The 16,543-nt window shown below is 46.8% G+C and overlaps 1 protein-coding gene across 1 annotated transcript in view; it reads left to right on the top strand.

Annotated features, from left to right (window-relative positions):
• The window catches only part of NCKAP5L (NCK associated protein 5 like), a 135,015-nt gene that overhangs the window by 58,364 nt on the left and 60,108 nt on the right, over nucleotides 1-16,543 (top strand). The window contains exons 3-6 of the mRNA XM_086963756.1: nucleotides 9,456-9,524; nucleotides 10,945-10,983; nucleotides 11,327-11,446; nucleotides 11,673-11,765. Of these exons, the coding sequence (XP_086819882.1) occupies nucleotides 9,456-9,524; nucleotides 10,945-10,983; nucleotides 11,327-11,446; nucleotides 11,673-11,765 (321 nt within the window). The remainder of the gene's footprint in view (nucleotides 1-9,455; nucleotides 9,525-10,944; nucleotides 10,984-11,326; nucleotides 11,447-11,672; nucleotides 11,766-16,543) is intronic.

The raw sequence follows: 16,543 nt of genomic DNA on the forward strand, positions 1-16,543 counted from the left end.
AAAGTAATCCACTGCATTTATGTAGAAAAACCCATTGAGCTCAATGTTGAATTATGTTGCCTATTGCAACCCTAGTAACTATTGTACTTACCAAGTCTATTGCCTTTCTTCAAAGTAATTACCTAAAGACACTCCTATTGAGAAAAGTATATTTTGATACCTGTTGGTTCTAAAATAAAACAACTATATCTTCGGATATAAAAACAATTGGCCTAGAGTTCAGTTCTTGTGTGTGATGCCTTTTGCTGACTGTGTGTACAACAAATGCTTTACACTGTCCTCTGATGCTGCCTTACTGCTCGACCAAGCTACCACTTTAGAGAGCAAGGTCAGATCTGACTTTAGCCTCGGTTATATCTCTGGGGATTGGGGACTCTATACAAACTGTACCTGACTTTGGTCCAGTTTATATAGAGCCACTTTCTTACACTCCTCCAGAAGAAGGAGTTCGACGCTTCGCTCAAAGGATTCCGTATTCCTACTATTTCCATCGGCGACACCGACAATATCGAAGGGACGGAAGATACCTAAGGGGAAGAAGAGGAGATCCTTGAGTCACCTCCAACCCGAACCACATCATGACGACCTTGAGGAGTACATCGACGCACCAGAAGGAGAAGAAGCCTCCAAAACCTTCGACACACAAAGCCCAGAGGAGGAGATATGCTGTTTTCCCTTGAAGGCTTCTCTTCCAGATAACATAGCCTTCTACAAAGGCCTAGTGAAGATAGCAGCTGACACTTTTGGGGTCGCCTTCGAAGAGGAAAAGGGGGACAGATGCTTCCTCTTAGAAATATTAGCCCCACCCAACAAGGGCACACAATACCTTCTAATGCTACGAAGCATCCTGGATCGAGGCAAAGAAGCCTTCAAAGAGTCGGCCTTAACCCGGGGGGTGATACCAAGGGTTGAAAAGAAGTACAAACCCTCTTCCAAGGACCCTAAGTATATCCAAGGAAATACAGTGCCTGACTCCATTGTTGTCACCACGGCAAGAAGGAGATCAAATGCCATCTCTAACAGTGAACCACCTCCAGAGAAGGAAATTAAACAAATGGATCTGGTAGGCATAAAAATGGACAAGGAGGCAGCAAAGAAATGGCGCATCGTAAACTCAAATGCACTCCTGAACAGGTACAGACACCAGCAATGGGATGACATCGAGGAGCTCATCAACAAGCTCCCGGAAGAGGACAAGAAAAGGGCAAAAGCTATTGTCCAAGAAGGCAAAAACACAACAATAACTTGCCTTAAATCAGCACTCGACGCAGCAGACACTGCCAGCAGACAAATGTGTACAGGCACCGCACTAAGAAGGCATGCCTGGCTTAGAATATCTGGATTTAAACCGGATGTTCAAACCTCCATTCTAAACAGACTGTTTACAGGAGGCGCACTATTTGGAAAGGAAGTAGATGAATCCCTCCAGCAGATTAAAAAGGACAATGAGGCTGCACGAGCCATGGGAGCACTGCAACAAAGAGGTACCTTTTAAAAGAGGAGGGTTTAGTGGAAGGAAATCCACTGGAAGAGGGGCCTTTGCTCAAGGACAGCAAATATCTCATCAACAACAGGGCCAGGGAAATGGGCAACAAACTAACCAACAAGCAGGGTACCAAAACTGGCAACAGCCAAAGCAGTCCTTTCGAAGAAGAGGCAGAGGCCAGCCACCTAGAGGAAGAAAAAATGGATCAAATTGACTTCTACACAGAAAAGGACCCCCACACAACACCAGTGAGAGGCAGGATATCACAATACCTCCGACAGTGGCAAAAATCACTACAGACAATTGATTATTACAATTGGTAATATATGGTGTAGGAAGCTGGCTCTGTATATACCATACCAAACCAAAGTGATGTATAGTGTGCACAGAGTGCAGTGGAACCCCAAAGGTAGGCAGAGGCAAAAGTAGATCGCACCTTTTTCTCTATTTGTGGTAGTATGGTTGGGCAGTAAGTCTGCATCAGAGGGTAGTGTTAAGCATTTGTTGTACACACTTAATCAGCTGAACCTCAGACCAATTGGGTTTGTATAAAAATGTTATTTTATTTTCTAGAATAAAGCAAGCCTGGCACAGGTAAGCAATAAGTGCTTTACTGTAGTAATGCAAACGGTAAACAGTTTGAATTGCAATTGTATATGCACTTTGATTTGATTACAGTAGAGCTAGTAGTAATTCAATGCTTTCGATATACTGTACATATACTTTGTATTGGCTTTTTAGTAGACTGTCAAGTAGATTACTTTCCAGATTACTTTTCTTACACAGTGCACTATACCTGAATACTGTACTGGGACATTTCCTGTAAACAGGTAAGTGAAAGCGGTTTTGTTATTTAGTTAGTTTTAAAGGGCTTCATAGATTTTACAACTCCACACTTAAAAACTTTTCACAGAAAAACAGTCCATGTTAACCTATGGAGGAAAATGGGGTTATCGGTTCAAATGTAAGTATTCAGTCGTGGGAGTTGAGTTTCTGGCGTTAGACTCGGGGCCCCCCAGGGTCAAGGATGCACTCTTGTTACACCCTCAGCGGCACTACGGCGGCCGGGTGCAGAGTCCCAATGGGGGATAGAGGGCCTCCGGTTGGTGGCTGCCTACTAGCAGGCCACTGGGTTGTGGAAGCAAAGCTCCTAGATTTAAGCTCAGGGCAAATGGGGGTTCAAGCCAGCACAAAAGTTGCACTCGCAGCTGCACTGGGGCGGCCAGGTGCAGAGTGCTGTTTTGGCGTCTGGCGCCCTGTAGCTTTCAATGGAGAGTCTCCGGTTTGCAAACACACTGCAGGCTGAGGGACAAAGGTCTTCTGGGTGCAACCACCACTTGGAGAGGTAAGTTGGGGGTTGGTTAGGCACAGTCGGTTGGGCCACCCAAGGCCGTGGGGCATCCAGTGCTGGGGTGCCTTTATGGGTCGGATCTTCTTACCAGCTCCTGGTCACAGTTGGGGGGGACCTTCTGGTTTGAGAATGCAGGTGTCGGCTGGAGGCTTGAGGCAGGTCAGGGGTCACCGGATCTCAGGCCAGGATCACTGGGAGACCTCTTGGTGTGGGGTAACTCTTACTCGGGCCGTGTGCGTCAGGTGCAGAGTGATGCCTGCTCGCAGATCCTGTTGGAGCTGGAGTCTGTTGGTGAACAAATCCGATGTTCATGGGAGACAGTGTTTTCTTTTGAAGACCGCGCAGGTCCTCGGGGATCTTGAGGCCTCTTGCTGCAGGACACACCGAAGTTTCGCTTCTGCAGGTTCGAGGTGGGGACAGGCCAGTAGGGCTGGGGCCAAGTCAGTGGGCGTGCTCCTCGTGTTAGCTTCAGCACGGCTGTTCGGTCCTTCTTCTTCTTTTCTTCTTCTGGTTTCTTGTCTGAGGAAGCAAGGTTCGGGGTACCCCCATAAATACTAGATTTAGGGGCGTTTCAGGTAAGTAAATGTTGGGACCAATTGTTCCCTTCCTTCCCCCCCTAGTATACCACCCTCCAGTGGGAGGGGGGCATATGCTTCACTCTGGTTGGCTGGGTCCCCCATCTGCAAGATGGCGGGGACTGAGAGTTGTGCTTCACCTCGCCTCCCCCAAATGAGGATTTGGCAGAGGCGGGCACACCTCTCTTCATCACTTCTTCCCGCCGGTTCTCCCGCCCTGAGTGGGGTTCAGAACCAGTGGGGACCACTTGCTGAAAGCAGCAAGTGGCCTGGGGAAGCTCACAAAGGCGGCAAGCCTTTTGAAGCTTCCCCTTCGTGGACCTTGCCCATCCTGGGGAAGGAGGCATGGCACCTCGTCTCAGGCACAAAAGGGACAAGTGGAATTTGTTACAGGACGAGTAGATTTATGAAGCAACCTGCGCCATGGACAAGTAGATACTTTATTAAATTTCACACCCTGTCCAGGCTGAGTGGCTGCTTTCAGCTGCCACCACCAGACATGTTTCTGGACCCCTGGGTCGATAGCCTGCTGCTCTCTGGGGCCTAAAACAATGCCCATCTTGGGACGAGGTGCCAAGCCTCCTCCACCAGGATGGGCAGGATTCACGAAGGGTAAGCTTCAAAGGCTTGCCGCCTTTGTCCGCTTCCCCAGGCCAATTGCCGCTTTCAGCAACTGGTCCCCACTGGTTCTGAACCCCACCTTGGGCGGGAGAACTGACGGGAAAAACAAGTGACGAAGAGAGGTGGGCCCACCTCTGCCAACTCCACACCTCAGGTGGGGGAGGCGAGGTGAAGCACAACTCGCAGTCCACGCCATCTTGAAGATGGGAGGACACAGCCAACCAGTGACCGGCTCATGCCCCCTTCCCACTGGAGGGTTGCATAATAGGGGGTGTACCCACCACAGGGAGGGGACCCATTGGTCCCTGCCCTTAACCTACCTGTAACGCCCCTAAATCTAGTATTTAGGGGCATCCCTGAACCTTGCTTCCTCCGATCCAAACAAGAAGAAAAGAAGGACCGAACAGCCGTGCAGCAGCTAACAAGAGGAAGACGCCCACTGACTTGGCCCCAGCCCTACTGGACTGTCTCCCCCTCGAACCTGCTCCTGCGAAATCCCGGTCTGTCCTGCAGCCAGCAACCTCAAAGATCCCGGAGGACCAGCCTGCCTTCACTTCCAAAGACTGCTTCTCCCATGAACACTGGATTTGTTCAACTGCAACCTCTGGCAGCAGCCGGAAACCTTGAATCCGCCCCACTCTGCACCCGCCGTCCACGGCCCGAGTTCGAGTGGGCCAACACCCTTAGGAGGTCACCCCGGCGATCCTGAACCGAGATATGACTACCCCTAACCTGCCTCAAGCCTACAGCCGGCGCCTGCAGTCTAAATCCAGAAGGCCCCCTTAACTGTGGCCAGGAGCTGGTAAGAAGATCCGACCCCAAAAGGCCCCCCTGCACCAGACACCAAACGGCCTTGTGTGCCCAAACTGATGGTGCCTAACCAACCCCTAACTTCCCAACTTACCTCTCGAAGTGGTGATCGTACCCAGAAGTTCTTCATTTCCCTGTCTGTATTGCTTTTGCAAACTGGACATTCTTCATTTGAAACAGGACATCCGACCTCAAAACTGCACCTGGCCGCCCTAGTGCCACTGAGGGTCACCTTTGGTGCTAATTTGTTTCCCCATTTGGCCTGAGCTAAAATCCAGGAGCTCTGCTCCCACAACCCGGTGGCCTGCTTTCCATCAGCCACCAACCGGTGGCCCCCTATCGGATAACATTGGGCCTCAACACTCTGCATCCGGCCGCCCTAGTGCCGCTGAGGGTGTAACAAGAGTGCATTGCTGACCCTGGGGGACCCCTGAGCCCAACCCTAGAACCTCAACTCCAAAGACCGATTACTTACCTAAAAAACGATAACCATATTTTCTTCCATAAGATAACATTGACATATTTTCCTGAAAAAGTTTCTTGAGTGTGGAGTTTTGAAACCTAAAGAAATTCTTTAAAATTGTACGATTTAACAAAAACGCTTTTACTCGCCTGTTTACAGGAAATGTCCCAGTGCTGCATCTAGGCATAAAGCGGTACAAAAGGGGGTGGTGATGGACGGAGCATCTGAATCAATCGAACACTCACACCCAGTCAAAAGATCTGGGTTTAATCCATCACCGTTCTTTAGCCCACTCTGCCACCCCAGTTTAGACTAGGCATACAGCACTGAGTAAGAAAAGTAATCCAAAAGTAACTTGCCTGCTTTTTTACTGAAAATCCCATTCAAGTCTATGTACTGTATTTACAAGTGATTGCATTTCTCTGAAACAATACTGTAAGTCAAACCATAGCACATTTACAATTGATCTGTATAACAATCAGCATTTACTACTTAAAGTATTTATTGCTTACCTGTACCAGGTTTGCCTGGTTCTAGAAATACAATAACTAAAAGGATATTTTCATACATAAACAATTGGTCTGAAGTTCAGTCTTTGTGTGTGAATTAATTTGCCGACTGAGTGGGTACAACAAATGCTTAACACTGTCCTCTGATACTGCCTTACTGCTCGACCACATTACCTCAAATAGAGAGTAAGGTTCTATCTAACTTTACCTCTGCCTACCTTTGGGGTTCCATTGGACTCTGTGCACATTATACCTCACTTTGGTATAGTATATACAGAGCCAGCTTTCCAACAACTGATCTCAGGCCACAGGGAGTTGAGAGGATCTAGTGGTTGTTACGCACAGACAGCAAGCAGAAATACAATGGTGGGCCTAACAAAACACAAGGCAGACCTTTCTAAACTCCAACTCCTTCTGTGACAATTACAACAGATGCACTCCTCAACGGATGGGGAGCATACTTCCAACAACTGAAGATACAAAGCCAGTGGAACAACCTTGACTCCATAAAACACATCAATTACCTGATAATGAAAAACGTATTCCTAGAATTGAAGGCGTTCCAGAAACACATTCGCAAGAGGATTGTTTTGGTTCAAACAGACAACACCACCACAGTGTTTTTACCTCAACAAACAGGGAAGTACGAAGTAATTCCCACTAAGCGAGCTTGCACAACAGATCTAGCAAAGGGCAATTTCCCAAAATATCAATATGCAAACAATGCACCTACCAGGAACATACAACACAACAAGCAGATCAACTGAGGACAAACCTAATTCCCATTGCTCCACAATAGGCAAGACATAAACCTGGTACTCAAATCTGCTAGAATTGTCCAAAGGACAAATAATCCGCCTCAAAGCTGACAAAGACCTACTAACAAATAAACTGGGCCAAATCTTCCATCCGGAGCCAGTGACGCTGCACCTAGCGGCCTGGCACCTTAATACGTAGAGTTTGGTCACCTCAACTTGCCTATTCGAACAATGGAAATTCTAAAAGAAGCAAGAAAACAAACCGCAATGCCATGCCGCAAAATGAAAGCAGTACACCACTTAGTGCACAGCAAACAACCTGTGATCAACAGTGATCATATACCAAACTCACTTCCTAGACTGTCACGTCAACTACTCAAGCCTAAAAGTACACCTTGTGACCATCGTAGCTTACAACAGGGGAAGAACACTCAAACGTTTCTTCAGAAGATCGCTCATAAAAAGGTTTGTAGAAGGGTCTAAAAGAATTGCCCCCCGCCCCCATGTGAAGTTTTAGTACAGTCCTCGCGCAACTTATGACAGAACCATTTGAGCTCCTGCATGAAGCAGATCTTAAACACATCCCTCTGAAGACAGCATTTCTAATTGCCATTACACCCTTAAGAAGAGTAAGTGAGTGACAAGCGTTGACCATACAAGAACTATATATGCAAATCCATAAAGAGAGAGTTATTCTAAGAACTAATCCACAATTCTTACCAAAGGTTGTGTCCAAGTATTACTTTAATTAAAGCATTCTCCTACCCGTCTTCTTTAAAGACCCGCAAACAATAGGGGAAAGGAACCTCCATACCCTGAATGTAAGGAAGGCTCCACTGTATCATCTACAGAGAACAGAGCAAGCTCGCAAAAGCAAACAGCTATTTTTTGCCTACTCGCATACTAAAACAGGGACCCCTGTCACAAAGGCAACAATTTGACGATGGATCGTTTAAACCACCCAACTTCGCTATGCCACCGCAGGGAAAAGCCTAAGTGGACGACCAAGAGGTCACTCAACTAGAAAGAAAGGAGCAACTCTTGCATTCATGGCCAATGTGCCTATAGACACTATATATGCTGCAGCAACATGGGCATCCCCACACACTTTCACCAGACATTACTGTGTGGCCATACATACAAATAAATAAGGAAGCACAAATAGGACAAAAGGTACTTCAACACCTGTTCACATGTTCTTCCTCTTACCACAACCTCCACAAGGATTGAGAAACCTCTACATAATCTACTGCACAGCATGTGAATCCAGGAAAAGGATTCACGCTACAAAATGAAATTTTTACTTACCAGTAGGAGTAGTTTTGCAGCGTGAAGAGTTTTCTGGATTCACATGTGATCCACCTAACCTCCCCTACAAGGAATACAAACAGGTGGGGAAACATAACTAACAATTCTCTAAAGTACCATCTAAAGGACTAAGATGAAACAGAAAAAAGAATCAGAAGATGGCTACCACGTACGACGACCTCCAGTGAGACGTCAGATGTCACGCAGGGGACGTACCTGGCACCCAAATGGTGTTTGGCAATGCCCAGTAGAAGACAAAAAAACAGACTATTCAGGACCCAACCACTAGATGGTGGAATGAAGCACAGCATGTGAATCCAGAAAACTCTTCAAGCTGCAAAACTACTCCTACTGGTAAGTAACCATTTCGTATTGTCCCATATCATGGATTCAGTTCACTGTTTGTCAGTGCCAGGTGACATAGGGTTGCCCAAAGCAGGCAGAAGTTGCTCAATAAAATTCAAAGCCTGCTCAGGGTGCAAGAAGAAGCGTGTCTTTCCCTTATGTTCCAGTCGATGCTTTGCCCGATATGGCATAGAGTATGTCAGGTTCCTTTCTCACAACTTTAATTTAAACCTCTGTAAAGGTGCACCTCACCTTCTGGACCGCTTTGGTGACATCCAGATAAAATGAGATTGAGGAGTTTTCAAACTGCAGGTCCGGGTTGACACTGTTGATCCTCAGAACAAGATCCCTATTCCTGTAATTGAGGAGCCTTGCAATGATAGGCTGAGGAGGCTGGCCTGATTTGGGAGCCGAAACCAGGGAGCGATATGCTCTCTCAACAACAAAAGCAGTGAAGAAATGGGAGTGCCCAAAAAGGGATATCGAGCTCCTCAGCAAAAACTTCCATACAGCCAGCTGTGTCTGGGCCAGGGACCCCCAGAATCCCAACATTGTTTTGCCTATAGCGGTCAGCCAAATCTTTAATCTGGGCGTGAAGTATTTTCAGTTTGCGCTGCATTTGTGTCAGGGCACCCTCCATGCGGTGCTGAAAATCTTCCACATCCGATATCAGAGCTTCTGCCTGGGTCAGCCTGGAGTCTTGAGGATCCATCTGCTCCTGGAAAACCACCAAGCCGGGGTGCCAAGGAGTCAATTTTTGCATCAATGACACGCAAACTAGCCTTCACGTCCTGCAGGCCATGGGTGACATGATATGGCTGCCACAGATCTGTCTGAAACCTCCTCAGGACTAGGCATGGTTGTGCTCCTTTTTGTCAAAATGCTACTTTTTCTGAATTCTGCATCATCTAAGAAAATGTGTGGCTCGTTTATTACTACAAGTCCCCTTAGAGCTCCATTTACCTTAAGGTTCACTGTCCTAACTGCTCCATTAAGATGAGTTTTGACTTGGTTTCTGTTGATATCTGTTAATGACTCCCTTCTGCCATACATTTGTCAATGCTAAATTAATACTATGGCTGACAGTATACTGAGGATATTTCTCAAATATTTGCCTTTGGGTCTCCTTGAACTGGTATTGTCTGATATTTTTCTTATCAAGAGTGTTCCAAATCTGTCCCATGTCTGCCGCTCTTAACCATTGTTATGTTATCTTTTTTAATCTGCAGGCAGAAAATTCAGCTCTGGCCCTGGCCAATGAGAATCAGCGAGAAGCTTATGAACGCTGTTTGGATGAGGTAATATAAGCTCATTCGGGCTAGAGGTCTACTGTACAGCTCCCTATTGGTGATCAGAGCAGATTGGGGGATTTTGGGAGGGATCAGGAATGCTAAGAGAAGGGGACACTAGGTAGTTGCATGAATTTATTTTATTTATTTATTTATTTTATATTCTTGTAAAGCGCCAGACTAGACCCCCGAAGGGGTATCTCCGCGCTATTGCTGTAACAAGAAGGGTTCCAAATAAATTGAATGTCCAGCCTAAGGGGAAACTACAGGGCATTATTAGTAGGGTACAGGTAAGTTTTTAAAATTTTCCGGAAGGTCAAGTGGCTGGAAAGAGATCTTAATTCCGGGGGCAGCGAGTTCCAGAGTATTGGTCCGGCATAAGCTAATGCACGGCCACCTTGTCTAGTCTTTTTTACTCTGGGTACTTGCAGTAGCTGCTGATAACTGGAGCGCAAAAGGCGTCCGGGAACGTAGGGCTGAAAAATAGTGATCATATGTTTTGGACCCTCCCCTGTCAAGCTCTTATGAATAGTACACAGTGTTTTAAACTGGACTCGCTTCCTCACAGGGAGCCAGTGGAGTCTCATCAGCAGGGGGTGTGAGGGTGTCCTTGGGGGGGCGTTCAGGATAATCCTTGCAGCTGTATTTTGGATTACCTGCAATTTACTGAGTTGTTCTTCGTTTGCTCCAAGGAGCAAACCATTGCAGTAATCAATCCTGCTGATGACAAGAGCCTGTACAAGCGTCTTTCTATGGTGATCCGGTATGTAGGGAAAAACACGCCTTAACATACCAATTGCCCGGAAGCAGTTACCAGCGACTTGGTTAACATGGCCCTTGAAAGTGAGCTGCTGATCGAAGAGTACTCCCAGGTTCCTGACTGAACTCTTGGGAGTAGGGACAGGGCCCAGCTCTAGTGGCCACCAATCGGGTGCCCAGTGTGTCGCCGCTTGTCCGAAACACATGACCTCCGTCTTCCCTACATTACACTGCAGGCAGTTAGATGACATCCACTCTGCAATGGCTCTCATGCCATCTGCAAAAGATCTTTTTATTGCAGGTGTAAGATGTTTAAAGGGAAAAAGGAGTTGAGTGTCGTCGGCATACGACACAGGGGTGAAGCCGAAAGATCTTGCTAAGTTGGCTAGGGGGGCCACATACACATTGAAGAGTGTAGGACTCAAGCACGAGCCTTGCGGCACTCCCTTGTTGAGCTCCCTAAGGGTGGATTTGTGGGAGCCCAGCCTAACTTCTTGATGACGGTCAGTCAAAAAGCTCTTCATCCATGCCAGAGCCACTCCTTCTACTCCCACCTCGCCTAGGCGGTTGAGGAGCACCGTGTGAGACACCGTATCAAAAGCGGCGGAGAGGTCCAATCAGTTCATTATTTCCGTTTACCATGGTCTCTAACACTGTCCCTCTGTTACAGGTTGCAAACCATGTTGTCCAGGCACTGCTGAACCAGAAGGTAAACACGGTTCATATAATTCCATTCCTTTGATTCTTCTAATCTGTTTTGCAGAATGGTGGGGAACTTGTTCTGCTACACTGAGTCGTCTCCCACTAGTCCTGATACCCATTTCTTGGACTTACGCATGCCCCACTGTCTCAAAGGTCCACTTGCTGTTGCTATATATAGTGTTCATACAAAGCACATTTGGAACCTGTGCTATTTTTGCTCTTGGGATGCTGTAACCCCATCCCTAAAGCAAAAACCCTTTAGGATTAACAGGGCATGCGCTTTGTCTGTGCATCAGAAGGGGGAAGTGCTATTTCAGAGCATCTTCATGAAGCTTTTTTTATTCACCTAGGACCTGCGAGAGGAATGTCTCAAGCTGAAGAAGAAGGTTCTTGACTTGGAGAGACAAAACAGGACGCTCAACGACCTATTCCACCAAAAACTGCAGTTCTCGTCAGGGGCAGTTCCACAGGTAAGGACATGAGTAGCCAGGGGAAGCTCTGTTTGCAAGACGCACATTAGAATCTACTGTCAGCTCATTACTTCCTACCTAGTGTGTTCTGGACAGCACCTACATTGTTTGTTTTGTGCATCACCAATGAAACAGGATGACAGTTGTGGAGCAAAACGTTAACTGTGTGTTGTAGTGTGGTACTTGCCCATGTATATAGAAATACTTGATCGCAAATCTGTTTCAGCTCCAGGCCTGTCCACCGCTTTCCACGGATCCACAAATGGGAGTTTTGGAGACACATCTGGTTTCTGCCCCTGTGGGACTTTGCACACCCCAGGTAAGATATCAAACCCGAGAAGAGGGGGAGCAGCAGTGTTACTGTTGTGCTGTGTAGTATTCAAATTTAACTTTCCATCTACCTGCAGCCTTCCTCGGCACACAACTACAGATGTTGTTTGTGCACAGAGCTGGCCTGGGAGGGCGAGGGTTGTTGAGTGTGCTGACTTTGGGAAAGACTTTCTGGAAGCATTGGGAACTCTTTTTAGGACATGTTCTGTTGATCTTGATCTGCACTACACCCGCTTCTTGATCTGGTCTTTGTCTACTGTTCTCTGTAGTGGAGAAGATTAAAACCCAGGATGAAAACTATTCTGCACTTTATAGTGGATGCATTTGAATGCCCCTGTGGGCATGTTGACATCCAGCTAGTATGAATACCTTGTAGGAAGCTCCTGATTCCCCATTATACAAAGCTGCTCTATCTTCATACAGTGGTCTTTTCTTTTGCCACCAATCAACATTACCCCACCCATCCAATCTGTGGTCTTGTCTCCGTTCTTCACCCCTCACAAGCTCTTCAACCTCCTGATTTCCCCAGCTTCTTCTTATTCATTCTTTGCATGAACACCAGCTTAAACTTCCAACTCTGTAAGAGCTCGTGACAGACTCTGTGAGCGTGAGGTACGATAAAGCAGAAACATTATGGTTTTGCATAAGTTTGGCACAGTCTTTAAAACACACTGTAGGAAGCTCGCTCTTTATATAGTGGAACAAAAAGAGGAACACTGTGTAAAGAGTCCAAACAAACTATAGAGGAATTATAGAGGCACAAATGACTTCCCAAATGCTCTCTTTTTTGGTAGTGTGGGCAAGCAGTTAGGCACATCAGAAGGCAATGTTAAGCATTTATTGCACACACACAAAGGCAGTAAAGGAGACTCATAAGCAATAAAGAAATCTGACACAACTTCATAAAAATAACGCATACTTTTATTTGAATTTAGATACCAAGATCATCAGAATCAGGTAAGTACTTTTCCAGATATGAATTTTTACAGTTTTCAAAAGCTGACATTACAATTTTTGGGAGTTGTATGTTAGTCTATGGGGTAAAAACATATACTGCATTCCGGCACTTAACAGTGACTTACAGGACTGCTCTCCAGGACTTAAGGTGAGTATGAGGCCAGGTCCAAGGCCACACCAACAGGTTATCTAGGGAGGCTCTGGGGTCTCTACGTGTAGAGTTGTCACGGCTTTGTGTGTTCCATTCACTTCAACAGGGAATGGTCTGCTTGAAAAGAGGCTGCAAGCTGGGACTGCGGGACCAGTCCGGGCAACCCACTGGGAGATTCGACCCTTGAGATGCTCGGGCATGTGGGGACACCTTTCGTCCACTTCTCGGGCTGTGGGGCTCGGATGCAGTGGTGTCTTATGGCATCATGTTCTGTGCTTGAGTGTCTCATGGTTGGAGGGGACCTGCAGAAAGAGGCTCCAGGTGGTGATTGGAAGTCCATTCTGGCCAGACTCAAGAATGGTCTCTGCTCTTGTGGGTCTGTGGACCCCGGTGGCACAGTCACCTCCCTTGTGCTCGGGCTGCGGAATGCATGTGCACAGGTATTTTGAGACGTTTGGTGGCGGCGATGCGGGACTCACTCTTTTTGTCTTTGTTTCTGCTGCAGGTGGGCAAACAGGACAGCTGGGCCACTCTCAATGTGGGTCTCACTGTCCCTGGCTGTGCAGGTTGGTCGTCCTCCGCGTTAATGTCCGGACTGGACACAAGCCTTGACTACTGCAAAGGGTCCAGTACCCCAGGTTTTGTTACTGTGCGGCTCCTGTCGGTCCTGACGTTCTCACACTTGGAGGGAGGACAGATCTGACATATAGAGCACAGCTAACTCTTTCTGGGTGGCTGCTGTGTCGGTGGTCCCCGTAGGCAGCAGGTCGATGTACCGGGTCTTGCTTCTTTGGTGCACGCGGCTGCAGGAGAGTAGCTCGTCTACTCCAAGGGAGTTTCTATGGCAATTGGCAAATGCACTGGCAGCCCTCAGAGTTTCTTGGAGTCTGCACAGTGGCAGGACGAGTCGGTTGCTTCATGAGGGTCAGGTGCAGCAGGCAGGCTGGCAGGGTTGGCGCTAAGTCATTCGTGCTCCTCAGGTCTGCAGTCTTCTTCTTTGTCCACTTCTTCTTTTTGTCCATCGAAACTTTAAGTCCTGGTATCAGGGTGTCCCCTAAATACTCAATTTAGGAGTGTAAAGGGGAGTGAGGGTAATAGTCAATGGGCTATTTACTCATGGGGTCACTACAACCCCAGATAGTCATTTCCTTTGGGGAGTGGGCATCACCATGTTCCAGAATTCCTAATTCCACCACAGACAGGATGGTGGAATCTCTAAATTTGTGTTTACTTCCGGCTTGTTCACCCTAGAGGTGTGTTAAGCCTGGCAGTACATCATGCCTCTTGCATAGCTATTTTTCCCACCTACTCTTGCGCCAGATGGGCCCAGGGCAGGGGGTGGCATTCCCCTGTGTGGGGAAGCCTTGGGTCGCACATCAGAGGTGGCAGAGGCCTTTGATGCCTCCTGCTTTGATATGTTGATTTACCAGCTTTCCTGGAGGAGGTGATAATGCCTCTCTCCAGAGCAGGCATTGTTCCTGACCTCCTGAGAGCGAGAGCTCTCACCCCGGGGTGTCAAACTAGTCTGTGGTGGCAGTCTGGATAGGACCAGTCAGCCAGAACTCTAGACGGCTGGTAGGTTTCAGGGGGTACATCTAAGGTATCCTCTGGGTGTGTGTATTAATAAACCCATCACTGGAATTATTGTGGCTTTATTAATATGAGGTGTTTGATCACAAACACCATAGGTTTCAGTTAAACCATTATGTAGCTGGGAAACTCGTTTCGACCAGTGCCCAGTTCATACTTTAAGATAGCTTCCCTGTTCACTTGTACTGTTAGTAATTGAACTGACCAGCACAGGGGCCTATCTGCTCATGCCTATGTGTCCTCACATGTGATATAATGCACCCTGCCTTAGTGCTGCAAAGCCTATTGTAGGGGTGACTTATAAATATTACATGCAATGTTAGGGGACAATGCACACAAGTGTGTTCCAAATCGTGTTTGGCAGTCTGTATGCGTTTGTTGCTGGGCCCCCTAGAGTGGCACAAGTTATGCTGCAGCTTTTGGGGACCTTCTTCTGTACCTATGCCACCACTTACTAGAGACTAGAGGTGCTAAAGGTCTGGTTACTTCGGAATCAAGTTATCACTTGTCTTGTTTTGGGAAAGAACACTGGCACAGGGGACCTGGTTAGCTGGAACCCTGGGCACTGCAGTCAAAGTTGAATCAAATATTAGGCAAAAAGTGGGGGGGGGGCTACTGCAACAAAACCCCAGTTTCCTACACACACCAGCAGTAGATTAATATTCAGCAGTGGCGAAAGAGCGCATACTTTGAAACATATCAGCAGTAGATTAATACTGAACAGTGGAAAAAGCATAACATCCTTTGAAACACTCCAGCACTAGATTAATAGTCAGCAGTTGAGAAAAGATGAGGTCTTCTGAAAACTGCTAGCCCTTGATTGATTAAGGTATTAGAGTTCAGGCACTTCCTTAACTGCTAAGTTGGGTCAAGATGGCCCTTTTTCATTCTGCAGGCTATAGAAAATGCCCATGAAATGTGCGAATGTAAGGGGAAAAAGCAAATTGGCTAAGCTTCTACTCCTGATTGCAGACAATGTATTGCATGACTGCACACCCAGGGTGTCTCTTGTAGCCTGAATTTAGCTACTTATTTAAGAGAATATGTCCTCATAGGTGTCTGTTTTCTGAAAACTGCTATCTCCTCAGATATTCCTAAAATGTTCCAGATTCCACTCACTGAAAAATAAAATTGACTTTGGAAGGATGGCGGCATAGTGCTTTTTCTACAAACACACAGTTCTTCAGTAAAGCTTGTGGAATTGGCCTCTGCTGCTCTGCTTTAGTTATCGGATATGGCACCACAACAGTGGCAATGATATCCCAAATTGATATGAGAAAACCGTGCAAATACATGCAGTTAAATAGAAATACAAGACTCTGTGAGGAGGTGGACTGAACTGTGATTGGTTCAGGGCTCGAATCCCCTTACTAATTAGCAGGTTAGGTAAATTAAATCCCAGGCATATAGTGGTTTTTTCTAGAATGGGCTTGTTGGTGTGTTGAAGAAAATGTTTCTGGCAAGGTGAGTGAGAAAATTAAATGTCATGCTAAATGCTATGTTGTGTTCTCAACCCAACTCTGTCTCCTACCATAAAACACTACACATGATGGAATATCAATTTGAACTTAGATTTTTACTCCCTTACCTCCGACCCCCTCCAATTCAATGCTTTGAGTTTGGTTTCATCCCTAGATGCTATTCTAGCTTTGGTCTTCTACCTGCCCCCTGTTTTGAGCTTCAACTCATTCCAACTGTCCTCTGATCATTTTCCATTAGCGCCTTATCCCTTGCTTTGGGTATGGTCTCTATCACAACTCACCTGCTCATAGTCTTAACGACATCCCGTGTAATCATGGCTACCAATGCCCTACTGCGATCATGGTCTTGTTAAAATGTGGACTGCTTTGCCCATTGTCCTTTACGTATCGTGTGCATCTTATCTTGGTGTAGCTCACAGGAGAGACTTGCTCTAACGTTAGGAGGCATTGATCCGCTTCAGTGTAGCTCTGTGAATTTATATAGAACATCTTTCTGTACAACTGCCATGATTTCACCGTGAACCCTGTGGTTCTAATTGGACATGTTGGTGGGTCAATGAAGGGCAAGACCGGAAGCCACAGACTCCT

This window comes from Lissotriton vulgaris, chromosome 1_1 (genome assembly GCF_964263255.1).
Source record: "Lissotriton vulgaris chromosome 1_1, aLisVul1.2, whole genome shotgun sequence".
NCBI lineage: Eukaryota > Metazoa > Chordata > Amphibia > Caudata > Salamandridae > Lissotriton > Lissotriton vulgaris.